Raw genomic sequence first — 19,188 nt, 5'->3', positions numbered from 1 at the left:
TGTGAATTTTACCAAATGTTTAAAAAAGAATTAACATTAATCCTTCACAAACTATGCAAAAAATAGAGGATGGACTTCCCAACTCATTCTACGAGGCCAGTATTACCCTAACACCAAAACCATGCAAAGACATCACAAGAAACAAACACTATAGACCAAAATTCCTTATGAATATAGTCACAAAAAGTCCTCAACAAAATACTAGCAAAGTGAATCCAGCAACATACAAAAAGGATTATACACCATGATCAAAATTATTTCAGGAATGAAAAATTGGCTTAACATATGAAAATCAATCCACATAATATACTATATTAATAGAATAAAGGATAAAAACCATATCATCATCTCATTTCAATACACAAAAAACACTTGACAAAATCCAACACCTTTGCAAGATAAAAAAAATCTATAGGAATTGAAGAAAACTTCTGCAACCTAATAAATGGTATCTATGTAAAATCAAAAGCTAATATAATATTTAATGGTAACTAGAAGACTAAAACTTTCCTCAATATCAGAAACAAGGCAAGATGTCTGCTCTTGATACTTCTGTTCAACATTGTGCTAGAGTTTCTAGCCAAGCCAATTAAGTAAGAAAAAGAAGTAGAAGACATCCAGATTGAAAACGAAGAAGTAAAACTATTTCTATTAACAGATGACATGATCTGGTATATAGGACATTTAAGGAATTCATTAAAAAATTAAGATTAATAAATGAGTTAGGCAAGTTTGCAGGGTACAAGATCAATATACAAAAATTTGTTGTATTTCTATACATTTAGCAATTCAATGGAGGAAAGAATCATCTCCTAAACAAGTGGTGCTGGGATGGCTGGATGTCCACATACAAAATAATGAAGTTGAACCTCTACCGCACACCATACACAAAATTAACTGGATCACAGACATAACTGTAAGAGCTAAAAAGTATAAAACTCTCAGAATAAATACAGAAGTGAATATTTGTAACCTTGGATTAGGCAGTGGTTTCTTCTTAAAAAAATTGACCATAGAGTAGGCATATGATACCAAAAGCACAAGTGACATAAGAAAACAACAGATAACTGGAGCTTATCAAAATTAAAAACTTTTGTGCTTCAATGAATACAATCAAGAAAGTGAAAAGACAACCCAAAGAATGGGAAAAAGTATTTGCAAATCAAATATCTGATAAAAGACTTACATCTAGAATATGTAAAAAAAACTCTTACAACTCAGCAATAAAAAGACAATTCAATTTTTAACGTGGCCAAAAGGTCTAAAGAGACATTTCTCCAAAGAAGATACATAAATGGCAATAAGGCTGGGCTTGGTAGCTCATGCCTGTAATCCAGCACTCTGGGAAGCCAAGGCAAGTGGATCACTTGAGCCTAAGAGTTCCAAACCAGCCTGGGCAACATGGTGAAACCCCATCTCTACTAAAAATACAAAAAATAGCCGGGTGTGGTGGAACACACCTATAATTCCAACTACTTGGGAGGCTGAGGCACAAGAATCGCTTGAACCCGGGAGATGGAGGTTGCAGTGAGCCAAGATCATACCACTGCACTCCAGCCTGGGCGACAGAGTGAGACTCCAACTTAAACAGACAAACAAAAACAAATGGCCAATAAGCATAAGAAAAGATGCTCAACATCAACAGACATCAGGGAATTGCAAATCAAAACAATAAGAAGAAACTACTTCACCTACTAGTATGGTCATAATTTAAAAAGTTGGACAATAACAATAATTGGCAAGGATGTAAAAAAATTGGAACCCTCGGCCAGGCGCGGTGGCTCACGCCTATACTCCCAGCACTTTGAGAGGCTGAAGCAGGGGGATCACAAGGTCAGGAGTTCAAGACCAGCCTGACCAACATGGCAAAACCCTGTCTCTACTAAAAATACAAAAATTAGCCGGGCGTGGTGGCGCGTGCCTGTAATCCCAGCCACTCAACAGGCTGAGGCAGGAGAATTGCTTGAACCCGGGAGGCGGAGGTTGCAGTGAGCCGAGATTGCACCACTGCACTCCAGCCTGGGCAACAGGGTGAGACTCTGTCTCAAAAAAATAAATAAATAAAAATAAATAAATAAATAAATTGGAACCCTCTTACAACCTGTGGAATGTAAAATGGTCAGCTGATATGCAAAACAGTTTGGCACTTCCTCACAAAGTTAAACATAAAGTTACCATATAGCCCCAAAATTGTCCTACTACATAAAATGCCCAAGAGAAATAAAAACATTTGCCCACAGAGAAGTTGTACACACATGTTAATAGTGGTATTATTATTCATAATAGCCAAAAAGTGGAAGCAGCCCAAATGCCCATCAGCTAATGAACAGATAAACAAAATATGATATATCCATATAGTGGAATATTATTTGGTCTAAAAAAAATGGAGTACTGATACATGCTACAACATGGATGAACCTTGAAAACATTATGCTAAATGAAAGAAGCCAGATTACAAAGACTACACATATTGTATGATTTCACGCCTATGAAATATACAGAATATACCAGGCATGGTGGCTCATGCCTGTAATCCCAGAACTTTGGGAGGCTGAGGCAGGTGGATCATTTGAGGTCAGGAGTTTGAGACCACCCTGGCCAACGTGGTGAAACCCCATCTCTACCAAAAATATAAAAAATTAGCTGGGTGTCATGGTGCACACCTGTAATCCCAGCTACTGTGGAGGCTGAGGCAGGAGAATCGCTTGAACCTGGGAGGCGGAGGTTGCAGTGAGCTGAGATCATGCCACTGCACTCCAGCCTGGACTACAGAGCCAGACTCTGTCTCAAAAAAAAAAAAATGCAGAATAGGCAAATCCATCGAGATAGCAATTAGATAAGTGGTTGTCAGCAGCTGAGGGGAGGGAGGAATGGTGAGAGACTGCTAATATATATGGGGTTTCTTTTTTGGAGTGGTGAAATGTTCTGGAATTAGATGGTGATGGTTATACTACTTTGTGCATATATTAACAACCACTGAATTGTACACTTTAAAAGGTGAATTTTATGTCAATTATATCTCAATAAAGTTATTAAAAAATGAAAAGCTATATGTCCTATGGATCTTGTTGGAAGAACACGAATTTAAGTAAATCAGTTTCTTTTCTCCCCAACATTAAAAGTGACTGTTGTCTATTTGAGATGACCAATAAATAATTTACCTTTTAAAATTTAAATGTTGACAGGCCGAGGTGGCTCATGCCTGTAGTCACAGCACTTTGGGAGGACAAGGAGGATAGCTTAAAGCCAGGAGTTCAAGATCAGCCTCAGCGACAAAATGGTAAAACATTTTTTAAAAAATTAGCCAGGCATGGTGGCATACACCTGTAGTCCCAACTACTCAGGAGGCTGAGGTGAGAGGATCACTTGAGTCCAGGAGTTCCAGGCTGCTGTGAGCTATGATTTTACCACTGCACTCCAGCCTGGGCAACAGAGAGACCCTGTCTTTAAAAAGTTAAAAATAAATGTTTGATCTCTGCATGAATTAACATCTCTTTTTATGAATAGTGGTTTATTTTAAAGTTGAAAATATTTTGAATAAAACATTTCTGAGCATATTAGTATCCATATGTAGTACTCAATATGCTAAGATTTAATAAAAGTTTCAGAAGGGCTTAGTATTTTCTCAGTTAAAAAAACAAAACAAACAAACAAAAAAAACAGCCAGGCTAGGTGGCTCATGCCTGTAATCCCTTTACTTTGGGAGGTGAAGGCTGGAGGATCATTTGAGCCAAGAGTCTGAGAGCAGCCTGGGCAACATGGAGAAACCCCATCTACAAAAAATACAAGAATTAGCTGAGTGTGGCAGTGTGAACCTGTAGTTCCAGCTACTCAGGAGGCTGAGGTAGGAGAATCACTGGAGCCTGGGAGGTCAAGGCTGCACTGAGCAAAGATCACACCATTGCACTCCAGTCTGGGTGACAGAGCCAGACCCTGTCTCAAAATAAATAAATAAATAAAATTTAAAAACACAGTTTCTAATGTTTGAGCATTTCCTTAGCATTCAATCAGTTTTTAAAGAGTCCTTACTCTTTCTTCAGCAATATTGGAGTCAAACAAAATAGAAGTCAAAGAGTAAATACATTTCTGGGAATTCTACATTTGACCAGTATTCAACCTATGGTGAAGCAATTAAGAGTTCTTGGGTTAAGCAATTTCCATATCTTTGTTTTTCCAGAATGAATTTCCAAATCAGTGTTTCAAGGCTTCCTAAGTATGAATGTTAATACACATAAGTTTCTGGGTTTAGGAAAGAAAAATATGAGTTTTTCACTCTTCTCCCTCTTCCTCCACACATTCTCTGCAGTGGTTCAATTTACTCAGAAGTAATTTCATTTGCTATTTTAAAGCTAAGTACACTGGCCTTTTCACTATAAATGCCTATATGAAAAACACAAAGCTCATGTGGTCATCAAAGCTGATTAAATGTTTGTGGTATTGCAATTTTGTTACAGGTGTGGTAAAAAAGTTTGTGGTATGTAGTTATGTACCATATTATTAGTTTGCAATAAATGACACAAGGGACTACGTTAAATTCCTAGTAAAAGCAAATTGATATTATGGAGTTTCATCTTTTGAAGTTGGTTATAAGTAGGTGGCCAGATTGAGCAAATAAAAAATTCAGGATGCCCAATTCGAGTTTCAAATAAACAATATCAGTATATCTCAAATATTTTATGGGGTATACTTAAACATTCGTTGTTTATCTGAAATTCATACCAAATTGGGTATCCTCCATTTTATCCAACAACTCTTAATTATAGGAATAGGAAGATATTTCATTCAGGCTTATAAAAATCTGGCCAGACTAGCAGTAGGATATAAACAGACTAGGTGGTCCTACCTTTCTGTCACTGTTGGTCACCCAACAGTTAAGGAAGTTTCCAGCAAAGTCCTAGATTTGGGCTGGCATGTGACCAGATGCTGGTCTATTTTTATGCTGAGGTAAATGGGACAATTTTCCCAGGAATTCAGTAAAAACTGTAAAGGGGGTATGTGCTTAAGAGGGCAGAGGAGGATGCGTATTATACACTGCCACAGTAAAGGCCACTTCGAACAAATCTCCCCCACCCCAGGCAAATAGGTATAAATGATGGCCTATTAACTGGAAGAAGTCAGAGGGGGTTTTGAATGTGTGGACTGAGTATGCCAAGCAAAGGAACAGTGAGCAGGGAAACTGGCCTTGGAACAAGTGGATTCCACTGGAATGAAACAGGTCAAACTCAACATATCCAAACCGGAAAGCACGACCTTTCCCTTCAAACTCCTCCCCACTCCCTAAGTACATTCATGAATTCAGCAAGTATTAAAGCGGCCACTAGTGCCAGCAAGTACTGGCTCCAGGCATACACCCTTGAGCAGAACAGACGTAGTCCCTGCTCTCAGAGAACTTACAGCAGAGTGGGGAGACTCCTATCATCACAAAAATAAATGATTAATTACACATTTTGACATTGCTATGACAGAAGGATGTTTGGTGCTATACATCTTTAATAAAGCTGGTATACTGCTACTAATTTTCAGGTGGTGATTATAATGAATAAACACAAAGGATTATTAGAAGGCATCCTGAGGATAAAACCTTTTAAGTACCACATAGTTTCCTATTTAGGGGAACAATATTCCATTAAAATTCACATTTTTGTTATTTGATTTCTTTCTTTTAAAAATTTATTTATTTTTTGCCCTTTTCCCCAAGTTCTGATGGAATTTGGTTTCTGTTTAGTAATGTTTGCTAGAATATGTACTTTTATATGAAACATTTGCATATTTGTTATTAGTACGATTAATCGTATTGTCACTGAACAAAAAGTAGAAGTAAATAATTTTGTTTGACGGGTAAACCTCTTCCATGTTCAGCCGATCTTTTTTTAAAAAAAGTATTATTATTTTCCCCAGATCAGAGATGTACAGCCCATCTTTCAATGATGATTCTACTCAACTGCTCCTGTGCCATCTCTGGTCCAGAGGATGTAATTCCTGCTAACTTGAAAGGGCAAAACTGACAAGTGCCTATTTCAGTAGCTTATTACCACTTAATGACAGAGGATAGCTTCCAGGAAAAGTACTATAATACATCGAAAAGGGGACTTTTAACTGTATCTGGTAGAATTCCAAAGCACTTAACACCCACTAGGGTCAACGCGGTGACTCCCATCCTACTGAAGTGCAGCCACTTCTGGCCTGGAGCGCAGCTGCTGGTTAACAGCTGTCCAACCTCAGTGCTCCCCACTCGAGACCTTTAAGAGGAGCTCACCGAACCCAATTAAATAACATATATCGTTAGTTTCAAATCACGCTTCTTGTCGTGCAAATTTATCTGGAACGGAGAGAAGTACCTCGTGCTTCTCGGGACTTCATCAACTCGGTTTTGGCAATTTTCTTCCTACTTCTTTATCCCTTTCTCTTTCCCCCCATGTACCACTCTAATCTGCCAAACGGAACAATTTAGCCTTTTTCAACTAAAGGACCGGAGGAAGGGAGAGTTAGAGAACTGGACTTGGGGATGAGCGGTGGTGTTAAACATTTACCGGGAGAGGGGAAGGGGCGAGTGCGCGAACAAAACCCCCAGGCAACGTTCCTCCAAGTGTGCGGCCCTACCTCCCGGTTCCCCCGCCTCGGGCAGGGCCGGACTGCCCAAGGCAGAGGCCAGCAGAGGAAGGAGGGCCGGAGCCCCCGCCCGCACCTTCCCCCACTCCAGCCGCATTTTCCCCGAACTCGTACGGGCGCTGGCCTCCGGGCAGCAGCCGGCCCGCGGGTCCCCGCGGGAGGAAGGCGAGCCAAAGCCCGGCGGCCACTCGGCTTGTTACGCGCATTCAACTCCGCGGAGTGCGGGGCGCTGGGGTGCAGAGGGGTCTCCGCCCGGCGCCACCCAGGTCCCCAGGCGGGAAGCGGCTCAACTGGGAAAGCAGCCGGCGCCCGTGGTCTCCGGGCCGGCCGCCCGCGTTCTTCCGGCCAGCCCCCCGCGGAGGGGAGGGGCGCCGACGCCGCGTTCTCGGGGCCCCGCAGCCGGCGGAAGGGCCGCGCATCGCGGAAGCGCGGCGGCAGCTGAGGATCAGCTGCCGGAGGAGGCGGAGAGGCAGAGGGAGGAGCCTCGGGGGGAAGGAGAGGGAGGGGACCGTCAGGAAGCCGCGAACGCCGCCGAGTGTCTGCACACCTCGCTCTGCCTGCCATGGCTGGTTAAAGAACCATCCGGATCGCAGCGCGGGGGGAGGGCCGGGTGGGGGGAGCAGCGGCCGCGCGTGAGGCCGAGGGAGGGGCGGCGGCGTGAGCGGCGGCGGCGGCGGTTCCAGCATGAAGAGGAGAGCTGGCCTGGGGGGCAGCATGAGGTCAGTGGTGGGCTTCTTGTCCCAGCGGGGCTTGCATGGGGACCCCCTGCTCACTCAGGACTTTCAGAGGAGACGCCTGCGGGGCTGCAGAAACCTCTACAAGAAGGACCTCCTCGGCCACTTCGGCTGTGTCAATGCCATTGAATTCTCCAACAATGGAGGCCAGTGGCTGGTCTCAGGTAAATCAACCCCCTTCCCCTCCCCGCGCCTCCCCGCACCCTCCCAGCCTCCCCCTCTCGCTCTCCCCCGTCACCCTCCTCCTGCCCTCTGTCCCCACCCCCTCCCTTTCTCTACCCCCTTCTGCGGTGGGAAGGTTTGGTGTCAAATTAAAACCATTGCAGGGGGAGGGGAAGGAGAGGATGTCTTCTATAAAAAAGACCTAAAATGGTTGACAGCTCCTTAATTCGCTTTATCCCAAGTGCAAAGTGATCTCTCCTGATGCCTGCCCTGAAAGTGGAGGTCGGGGAGGGGGGCGAGGTTACCGCTCGACAAAGTTTGACGGCAAACTCTTCCTCCGCGTACTTTAAAAGGTGCTGGGGGCATTTTGGGGATGTGGAGGGTGAGGAGGCCGAGGAGCGCCGGAGGCAAGGGGGAGCTGAAGCCCCCGTCGCCGGCGTTAAGGAAAAGGGGTCTTGGGGCTGGGAAGCGGGCGGTGACAGACCCGGACGCCGAGGGGCCGGGGGCTGCGACCCGGGGGCTGGCGGGGTCTGCAGAGGGGAAGTGACTGGGGCGGTAGGGTCGCTGTGGGCCGCCCCCCTCGGCGCTCTTAGAGGCCCAGCACCATCGCCTTTCGTTCGGTTGTGGCCTCTTCTGCGTCTTGTTTTTAATACAGTTTCGAGAGTGGCGAGGGCTGTGGAGGCTAAAGGGCACCAGCCTGAACTTGAATGCGCAACTTGCGAGGCAGGCGGTAGGGTGGGGGACCCCCGGGAGACTTGTTGGCGGGAGCCCGGCGCCCCGCACCCCGTTTCCCGCGGCCGCTGTTGCAAGTGGTCTCTGCTTCTCCTCCCTCTCGCCCAGACGGGCCTGGTTGCCCCCGGGCTCTCCCTCTGGTTTGGGGAAAGTGGCGAAATCGAGGCCGGGGCTCCGGCCGGGCGGTGTAGGCCTCGCTCTCCCGGGGCGCCTAGCGACAGGCAGCTGAATCGATAGCCTATTGCTCCCGGGGAGGCCCGGGCCCCGCGGGCCGCGGCGACAGCTGCCCCTGGGGAGGTGCGCCTGCTGCCGGTGGGGGCGCTCGCCGCCGTCGTCCCCTCCTCCCTGGGGTCGCGGGCCCAGGGCAGGGGCGGATGGGAATGGGCCTACGTGAGGGCTAGGGGGCGGCTCCCCGAAACCTGGCTCAGGGGAGGGGGGGTGAAGACGGCTGATTGGGCGTTCCTGCTTGGCTGCTGCCCTCTTCTGTCCCTTTTCCTATATTGGGAGGGATGAAGGGGGAACCCAGCGCTGGACGTGGCGCTTAGCTTCACCCAGGTCGGTCCCCGAATGTCTTTCTAATTTGTGTCCGTGAGCAGCTCGCCAGAAACTTCTGGGATCTTGGCAAAGCATCCGTCTTCGCGAGTAACCGTCGGAAGTGACATGGGGCGTACAGTCCAATTTGGGGGTAGCAAAGAGAAAGGTCTTCTGTGATCATTTTATGATAAACCTTTTGGGGTCTGTCCAGAACTGACTTGACTTTTGTACCCCAGATCGTTTTCTCTTTGACTAGGTAGATTTTGGCCCTAGATCATCCTCTGAAGAAACCTGATCTTTCAGACAAAAGCCTCCTTCCCCCACAGCACCGTATAAAATTTTATCAAATAAATTTGAAGAGCAAAAATGGGGGAAGACCTCTTCTTTATAGACCTAGCTCCCAGTTTCCCTGCTGCTGTTTTTTATGTATCGATAAAACTCCCGATGTATTCCAACAGAGAAGTTCCCAGACACAAGTAAACTTTACCTACCGAGTGAGGGAATTTGGGGGTACTCTTTTAGAGACAACTGAACTAATCATGTTAACGGAATTGTAAGTAGTCACACGTTGCCCAGCTTGACACACCTTTATTTATGTATTTATTTGAGACAGGGTATCACTCTGTTGCCCAGGCTGGAGTGCAGTGGGCTATCACTGCTCACTGCAGCCTTGATCTCCCAGGCTCAAGCTAACCTCCCACCTCAGCCTCCCAAGTAGCTGGGACTACAGGCAGGTGCTATCATGCCCGGCTAATTTAAACTTTTTTTTTTTGTAGAGGTGGAGTCTCCCTATGTTGCCCAGGCTAGTCTTGAACTCTTGGCCTTAAGTAATCCTCCTGCCTCACCCCGTAAAGTGCTGAGATTGCAAGCATAAGCCACCATGCCTAGCTCACACTTTTAAAAAAATAACAAATTTATTGAGATAATTTCCATGCCACATAATTTATCTATTTGAAGTTACATTTTAAAAAGCACGAAAAGTTCCCTCCGTTCTCTACCAGTTATTACTACTTTTATCCTTGGGCAGGACGCTCCCCTGTATCTTAAATGAACTCTATTTTCTCTAGTCTTGGCCAGGTCATTTCCTTTGTCTTAATTTTAGCCTGTGAAAGAGGAGGGTCATTTCCACAGAGGAGGCTCTGGCAGACCTTTCGATTCTGGGTATTTATTTCCTTACTCTTCTAGGCTTGTGTTGCCCATCTCCATCAGTACTTCCTGGGTTCCAGCCTTCTTTGCCCCTTGCTCCTTCTCCTTCCCCCCATACTCCCTCTAGCCCAGTTCTTCCTGTTTCCTTTTTATCTACTCCTGTTCCTGTTCTTAGTCCTATCAGCAGGCTATTCCATCGCTCCTCCAGTTTGGCTAAGATACACCTAGCTTTTCCTATTTGTTCCTTGAACATAGAGTTTTGGTTTAAAGCCTTTTTAGCTATTTACCTTGCATTATGAGTACACAGCGGTGTTAACAGAAAGTTCCTCCTGTTTGCTTCAGATAAGGAAGCCCCCTTTGGGAGTCCTAATATACCTTAACTTGTTAAAGCTAATTAAATTTTTTTCTGGGAAGTCCTTCAATAATTTTCCCACGTTTAAAACTAGTGTCATGTTTATATTTTTTTCTTATCTATCTTTGTCTCTCATTAGCAGTCAACACCTGAGTGGGGGAGCACAGTATTCTGAGGCTAATGCTATGTATCCCCAATGTTGTAATGTAGTGGGATGCCAGACTCTGGGATGGTAATGAGATTACTTTTATGCATTTTGTTGTTCTTGTGTCTTGTCTGGTTTGGAAAGCCCTTGGAGAGCTGTGATTAAAATGATAGATTGTTCATAGTTTGTTATTGTTTTCATTTCATAATTGTTTGGGCAGGCTCACATTTCTGGTAACTGACACATACTACTTGATAGAATTAACTTATACCCAGGGCAGAAATAATATTTGCATGATTCCTGTGGCCGGGTAAAGTACTATTAGTTAATAATACATCACTTTTCTGTTCCAACAGCTATCCCCTTTTCCAGGGCACAGTGAGGCCAGCAGATATTGAGTAAACCAGAGAAAATCAGGAAGGAGAAAAGGTGCTGTGCTTGGAAGTGAAATTATGACAGCAACAAGTGGAGAAATGGTTATTTGACACGTTAAGATACTTTAACCGAAAAAGTACTTGATTTTTCTTGTTTATGACCAGAAAGGGGCATCGTTGTGATACTGGGTTAGGCAGTGTGGTATAGCAGATATGTGGTTAACATCATTGCTGTGTCATTTGTTTAATCTGTGACTTTAGTCAAGTTACTAAGCCTCTCTGAATGTGTTTTCTGAGGTATACAGTTGGAATATTGGCACCTACCTGAGGGGCTTGTTGTGAGAACTATGTTAGTTAAAGTATAGGTTGGGTGCTGAACAGAGCGCCAGGCCTCTCAGAGAAAATACTGAGTTTGTTTTCTTTCTCTTTTGTATTCATAACACATGGTGTCATTAATAACAGACATTTGTTCTTACAGTATTGTTAATAGACCAGTGCAGATTAGCCAGGCAGGATAGTTTTGTGACTTTTTGATGTGGAATGTGGAGGCACAATGTGGTGTGGAAAGTGCTTGGGATTTGATGTCATGTGATTTGAGTTGGAGGCTCTACCAGTCACAAAGTGTTTGATTTTAGGTAAGTACCTTCACTACTCATCTGTAAAATGAGGATAACAGATTGCCCTCACTGGTAGATGAATGGGGGTAGTGAATGGTCAATGAAATGTTATATGTGAAGGTGCTTTATGAACTAGATTTTGAGTGAACATTACTTTTTTTTGGGGCGGGGGGGGGGGCAATGGAGTCTTGCTCTGTCGCCCAGGCTGGAGTGCAGTGGCGGGATCTCGGCTCACTGCAACCTCCGCCTCCTGGGTTCAAGCAAGTCTCCTGCCTCAGCCTCCTGAGTAGCTGGGATTACATGTGCGTGCCTCCACACCTGGCTAATTTTTGTATTTTTAGTAGAAACGGGGTTTCACCATGTTGGCCAGGCTGGTCTCAAACTCCTGACCTCGTGATTTGCCCACCTCAGCCTCCCAAAGTCCTGGGATTACAGGTGTGAGCCACCCCACCCAGCCCGTTAACATTACTTTTTATAAAGACTAGCTTATACTTGATGATTGTAGTCTCTTCTTAGAATATTTATATGTGTTAGTCCTTTGAGGGATGGGGAACAACATTGTATGTTGAAGTGCCACTTACAAGAGATCCTAACAACATCAATAAGGTTACAGTAGTACACATATTTAGGGGATATCTTGGGTTTACCCTTTAGGTCTTTGGTTGCATCTAGTACTCTAAATTGCTCTCGTTGCCTCCTCTTATGCTTTTCCTTTTTCTTAGAATGGGGTCCTTTATATGTTTGTTTAAAGTTTTTTTTTGCGAAGAAAATGAACATCTTTTAGGGCTCTGATTGGATGACCAATCAGAATGTATCTCTATGTGCATTTGACTTGGATTGTTACTCCGCCTTTTTATATGTTGTAAAGGGCTTGTGCAAGTCATCTTAGCAGTAAACAAAAACAAAGATTTGGCTCTTTGGAATGAGAGTGGCTATATTATTTCCCCTGAATCGAAGTTTAAGGCATTGGAACTTATAGAGCTAGCAGAATAACCCATAAGTATGAAGTTTTGAGTTATAGTGAGAGATTATTATCTTTTTTGTGTGCTTATGACTAAATATAGGAAAAGTACCTTCAGAAGTTTTTCAAATAGCATGAGCAACTATGATGTTTCAAAGTATTAATTATGTAGGAGTTGTGAATGGGGAGAGTCATTTAGTTGCTTGGTCATAATACTTATAAATGGGGATAACTATTTAGCCTATTTCTAGTTCAAATGGGTCTCTGACCATATTGATCATTATAAGGAGCCATAATCTATATAGAGAGATTGTAGAGTATGAACTCTGAAGTCAGACTGCCTGGGGTGAACACCAACCCAGCTGCTTGGTACCTGGGTTGCTTTTGACAGGTCACTTATCCTCTCTTGTCTGTTTCCTCACCCATGTAATAAGGATAATAATACCCTACAGGGTTGTGGTAAGGATTGAATGAAATAACATTTGTAAAATTCTTAGCACAAGGGCCTAACCCATGCTGTTGCTACTGCTGCTGCAACTGTTGTTGTTGTTTCCCTTGAATGTCACAAAAGGCTTTCAGGAGATTGATACCTTCAACATCTAACATATACTGCACATGGCACAGTACACCATGAAATATTGAGAAAGATCTCCATGAGGTGAACTGTTCAAAATACTTTGTGAATAAGCTTAACCAGTACTGTCATCAAAGAGTATTTTTAAGCATTGAATAATAGCTATTATTACACCTATATGCTTAATTTGAACCTATTAATTAATGGTCATTTCCTGTTTCCCAGTCACTAGTTTATATCACGTTTTATGAAATCAGTTTTTTGTAGATAAATTAGTCTAAAAGCACATTATCTGCAGGTAAGGCGTTTGGCTTTAGCCAGTTAAATAAAGCCTGACTTTATTAAAGCTGTTCATTTAATTAGAATGAATTTGTTGGTTCGGTAGTTACTTATCAGGAGAAATATGGCCAGTGGTAGAGCAGGTTTTTGTCTTTGAAAAGCTTTCATAGTATAGACATTTTAACAAGGTAATTGAGGAATCAGTTTTCAAATTTTCTTTTGGCCTTTTCTATTTTCTGATAATTCATTGCTGTGAAGGTATTTTATTATTTGATCTATTTATTAGTGCAACAAATAGTTTTTGAGTGCATACTGTTTGTAAAACAGGAGCTATGAGAACAGGGACAATGAATCAGGTATAAATTATGTTTTCAAAAAGCTGGTGTTTTAGGAGTGTTCAGTTCTCATTTGTAACATTTCGTGACCTTTTAAAATATATCCCCTCTACCTTATGATACTTTAATAGATTTTTTTTTCCTCTGGTTTGCTATACTTAATACAGCAAAAATGCTCTTGCCTGTGAGATTTGGTGGGAAAGAAAGAAGGCCTGTAGAGATGGCCCTGAGGAACTTTGCTATGATAAATTATAAAGATCATGTCATAAGGATAAAGTAATGTGAATATTTATAGATACACATTATTTGTCCTACTTGGTTTTTTGTCAGCTAATTGATACCTATCAAAGGTTGGCAAATTTAGATTTATGCCTGGGTTTGTCACTTCTACTTTAAAATAACCTAGTGAGGTTTAGCTGCTGATCATTAGTCACATTAGACATTGTTATTAATACATCAGAAAGTTGTCCTTGTGCTCAGTATTGTTCAAAGTATCATTTTTAATTTGATTTATGCCAATGTGTTTTTGATAGCTAAGATTTCCTAAAGAGAGCAAGAGTCCTCAGTTATGTATTTTGGCCACCACATTGAAAGGAAGTGTCAGCCCAGGTACAAGCATGTGCTTATTCACTGATTATTGATGGATTTGTTTGTAAAGTACAGTTGGAGTCATTTAGATGAGGGAAACTTTATTGACTAGTAAAACTTGTCACACAAATGCATACTGCTCTCTTAATTCCAAGTTAAGAAGTAGGTGCATTTATTTTCTCATGCATTGATCAAGGCAAAGAGAGCATAAGTTTATAAGAGCACTTCCATTGCTAATAAACATGGCACTTAATTTTAATCTCTGTCTTCTTTTTATGGTCTTAAGAAAGAAGAAACTAATTGCTTTTCTTATTTTAGTCTGAATTTAGATACTCAAGGGTGGAGTGAAAGTCTTTTAAAGTTAAAGGAAATAAAATCCTAATTCAGATGAAGATTACCTAAGTTAAGAAGGAATCAGTTCTGTTTTCAATTTTTGTTGCCTCACATTGTTTAAAAAATATTCTTACTTATAAAATAACTGAATATTAATTTGAATTAACCCTTACATTATTGTGGGAATATGAAATTCTATTTCTTTTCTACTCAATTCCCTGTCCTTTAAATTTTTTGATTTTCTTATGTTGCTATAGTATGGGAAATTAAAAATTTTTTTTTTATTTTCAGTTATAAAAATTAGGTTACCATTTGCCAAAGTTTGGATATGTTAGATGAATTTAGATAATCTTTGAGTGAATATTTAAAGTTGAGTAGTTAATTTATCTTTAGACACATTAGAAAAATTAGCTAACGTGAATAAAATATTTTTAATGATTTTATTACTTAAGGTGAGGTTAAATTTTTAAGTAAATTAAGGCCAGGTGCAGTAGCTCACACCTGTAATCCCAGCACTTTGGGAGGCAGAGGCAGGAGGATCACTTGAGCCCCGGAGTTTGAGATCAGCCTGGTCAACATAGCATGACCCTATCTCTACCAAAAATTTAAAAACTAGCTGGGTATGGTGGCGTGCACCTTTAGTCCCAGCTACACAGGAGGCCGAGGTGGGAGGATTGCTTGAGCCTGGAAGGTCAAGGCTGCAGTGAGCCATCATCATGCAAATCAATTTAAAGAAAAACAATAAAAGTGTTATGCGGATATGGCAAAAATGAAAAGATGATCAAGATTGAAGCTTGTGAAATACTGCATTAAGTAACCCTTTTATATCTTCTCTTTTCTGCATGGGATCGGAGAAATGGAAGGATTTTCATTTTACAGGAAAGGGAGCTGAGATCTAGACAAGTGACTTGCCCAGGGCTGTCTGCATTGTCTCTGGCTGTCAGGACTCTAAGTAGGACTCATTGCTCCCAGGCAGGTGCTGTTTCTCTCTTTTCCCTTTGTAGGCAGGTCACATTTTCTGGATCTGTCCTAAGGAATTGAAAGCTGAATGTTAGCAGTTTCTGGAGCACATGTACAACTCTGGTTGCTTCTCTTAAATGATAAATTATATCTCTGTGTTTTGCTGTAAATAAGGTTAACTTGTTTTACTTAAGTATGTTTATTTACTCATTAAAATATTTATTGAGTACCCATTTTGTGCCCCTTTAATCTTTTTTTTTTAAACGGAGTCTCGCTCTGTCGCCCCGGCTGGAGTGCAGTGGCGTGGTGCGATCTCGGCTCACTGCAAGCTCCACCTCCCAGGTTCATGCCATTCTCCTGCCTCAGCCTCCCGAGTAGTTGGGACTACAGGCACCCGCCACCACGCCCAGCTAATTTTTTGTATTTTTAGTAGAGACGGGGTTTCACCGTGTTAGCCAGGATGGTCTCGATGTCCCGACCTTGTGATCCGCCCACCTCGGCCTCCCAAAGTGCTGTGATTACAGGCGTGAGCCACCGCGCCTGGCCTTGTGCCCCTTTAATCTTAATAACAATGAAAATTATTATTTAACTTTTTTTTTTTTTAATCTTGTAACATATGCCAGGCCTTCTGCTAAGCACTTTACATGTCTTATTTGCCACTTGGAAAATAGCCAGTGTTACCTGTAGTGTAGAAAGGCAAGGAGATTTGTAGTATAGAAAGGCGAGGAGATTTGAAGGTTTTGTATTAATTGTCATAAGTGAGTGCTAAAGAATCAAGGAAGGATATTGATAAATTACTGCTGAGAGTTCTATAATCCAGAGAACAGGCAACGCATTAGTGGAAAAATAGATATTAGAATTCATTATTTGTGGTTAAAATGAAGTGTGAAATATGGCCGGTCTGAATGCAGTGGTGCTTACAACTAATTGATCACAACCAGTTACAGATTTCTTTGTTCCTTTTCCACTCCTATTGCTTCACTTGACTAGTCATAAAAAAATGATGTGAAACGTAATTCTAGGGGTGAAAAAAGATTTTTTTATAACCATGATCCATTACTTTATAGAAAATTTGGTTCCAATAACTGCTTTTCAAGTTTTTGTTCTTTTCAGTTTTAGTACTTATTAGTCGCCACTGCCATTATAATATAAGCTTCCCAAAATGTAACTGTCATTGTTTCACATCCCCTGCTGATCTGCAGCACTCCCCGGTGCCTACCAAATTAAGGAATGCCTTGCCCAATGTTCAGCTGAGACATTGCTGTTTGTTAAAAAAAAAAAAAAAAAAAAAAAAAAAGTTTAACAGATTTTTTAAATAGCTAATATTTGATGTCATTTATTTATCAAATATTATTTGGGGGCATTTCATGTGCCTGGCATATGTAACACTTAAAAGAATGTTTTGTAAGTTAGGGTAGTATTATTATCCTTATATTACATATGAGGGAACTGAGGCTTACAGAAGTTAGGTAACTTATGAAAGCTCCCGTGGTTTATGGTGGAGCTAGATTTCCAGGTTGGGTCTGAATGTTTTCTGAGACATGCTAACTGCTTTGAAATTTTTACAATGTTATATGCATTTTTAAAGGATCTGATTTTTTTTCTCCTTCATTCTCCTCTCTTGATGCTATCACTCATATTTTGCTATCTGCAGTTTTTCACTTTTATATGTAAGTGGAGGACGACGGGTGGAATTGTGAAGATGGGAGTGGACTTGGAGCCAGTAAGCAGGGTTCTCATCACAGCCACAGTACTTACTTCTCAAGCAGATGTCTCTTGGTGCTAGCACTCACCTCACCTAGATTCTGATGTTTGCAGTTATCTAAAGTCTCCTTCTTCCTCACACTCTGTGTATTCCGTACGTAACCATGTGACTAACTCCCACTGGGTTTAACTCCCTACTTTAGTCTGATTAGGAGTAGGTATACTCTAGTTATCAAGTTGGTTTCTCTTGTCTGTTAGCCCAGTTAAAAGTAAAAACAATATATGTGTATTTACTGAACCTGTAATTTGAGTTTAATATCTGCCCAAGTCATGCTGAATGATTACATTTGGCTGAATTTCAGTCAACAAATAGGTGTCTTTCCTCATATAGTTATACATGGGGAGAAAATACCTGTCTGGGCCACAGATGAATACTGTGCTTCAGAATAAAGTGCTTTTTGGAAGAAAGTGTAAACCTAATATGGGCTGATTTGCTCAGAGAGTGCTAGTAAGTCATTTGGAAGCACTTTTTCACACACACAGTATCATAAAGGGAGGTTTAACTGCTAGACCAGATGATAAGCCTGTTTAATCCTTAATGAGCTTGAAGCATAGTGTTCTTGTAAGTAAAATTTGCTTCTGTCACCACAACGTCACTCTGCTTCTGTGGAAAAGAAGGCATTTCACTTTCATGGCCATTCACTGAATGGGTAAAAAGGAAGGTTGCTCCATTGGTTCCGGTCTTGGACTCAGTTTGCTCTTCCTATCAGTTTTCTTAAATCAGAGATTTAGGGAAAGACTTGACAGTAGTAGTTTGTCACTTTAGTTACCTGATCTTCCCATGCCCTGCCACTTTATTCATGCTCTGTTGCTCAGACCAGAGTGCAGGGGCAGTTACGGCTCACTGTAGCTTCGACCTTCCATGCTCAAGTGATCTTCCCACCTCAGCCTCCCGAGTAGCTGGGACTGCTGGCATGCACCATCGTGCCCAGCTAATTAAAAAAAATTTTTTTTTGTAGAGACAGGATCTCACTATTTTGCCCAGGCTGGTCTTGAACTACTGGGCCCAAGTGATCCTCTCACGTTGGCCTTCCAAGATGCTGGGATTACAGATGTGAGCCACCATACCTGGCCAGAATACCAGAAATTCTATCATATACCTCTCGGGATACAGAGTTGATAATTCATAGATCAAGTCCATGTGCTCTAGTACTGTTTTCCTATTAGGGCCAATTTAAAAAATGAAAGCTATATTCCAAAGGGCTGGGATTATGTAGGAGTCATTGAGAAAATGGCATCTGAGGAAATTGACAGGTTTATAATGGGTCCACATAGCAGAGATAATGTTGGCAGGAGGACTGATTCCTGTATTCCCTTCTGCCTCTGCTGGGGCTTCTGCCAGTTGATAAGATGAGGCAAGATTACTTAATAAGGTTCATTAGGTAACTCCACGTCACCTGCCTGCCTTGTTGATTGTTGGGATCCTTCGTAACCAAGCCGATCATATATCCTGATTTACTTGGGACCATCTGAAGCTCTCCCATTGTCCCAGTGTAATTATTAGTGTTCCTTTCATTCTTAAAAAGGTCCTAGTTTAGGGAAGGGGAACATCACACACTGGGGCCTGTTGTGGGGTGGCAGGACGGGGGAGGGATAGCATTAGGAGATATACCTAATGTAAATGATGAGTTAATGGGTGTAGCACACCAACATGGCACATGTATACATATGTAACAAACCTGCACGTTGTGCACATGTACCCTAGAACTTAAAGTATAATAATAAAAGAAAAAGAAAAAAAAAGGTCCCAGTTTAAAGGATAAGTTATATGGTCACCTGCTTATAATTATTGCACTGTCTGGTATGCAAGTAAAACCGAAACCCCAGTCTCTTAGCTCCTCACATTCACTATGGGATGCCTCTAGTAGAAAAGCCTTTAAGCATCCATTCTCCTTACTTCAGGTCTTTCAGCTGCCACTTTTTTTTTTTTTTTTTTTTTTTAATTTGAGATGGAGTCTCGCTCTGTGGCCCAGGCTGGAGTGCAGTGGC

At 42.2% G+C, this 19,188-nt stretch overlaps 1 protein-coding gene across 6 annotated transcripts in view; it reads left to right on the top strand.

Moving 5' to 3' along the window:
* The first annotated feature begins 7,060 nt into the window (after positions 1-7,060).
* DCAF5 (DDB1 and CUL4 associated factor 5) overlaps positions 7,061-19,188 on the top strand; it is a 102,376-nt gene continuing 90,248 nt past the window's right edge. The window contains exon 1 of one of the 6 annotated variants that reach the window (XM_510028.8): positions 7,061-7,507. In XM_510028.8, the coding sequence (XP_510028.4) occupies positions 7,294-7,507 (214 nt within the window). In that variant the 5' untranslated portion in view covers positions 7,061-7,293. Of the gene's footprint in view, positions 7,508-7,743; positions 7,859-19,188 lie in introns of those variants that run through there. The other 5 variants (XM_009428010.5, XM_016926259.4, XM_009428009.5 and 2 more) reach the window with 5 other exon arrangements.

This window comes from Pan troglodytes, chromosome 15, assembly GCF_028858775.2.
Source record: "Pan troglodytes isolate AG18354 chromosome 15, NHGRI_mPanTro3-v2.0_pri, whole genome shotgun sequence".
NCBI classification, from domain to species: domain Eukaryota; kingdom Metazoa; phylum Chordata; class Mammalia; order Primates; family Hominidae; genus Pan; species Pan troglodytes.
This window is presented reverse-complemented; position numbering and strand designations above follow the sequence as displayed.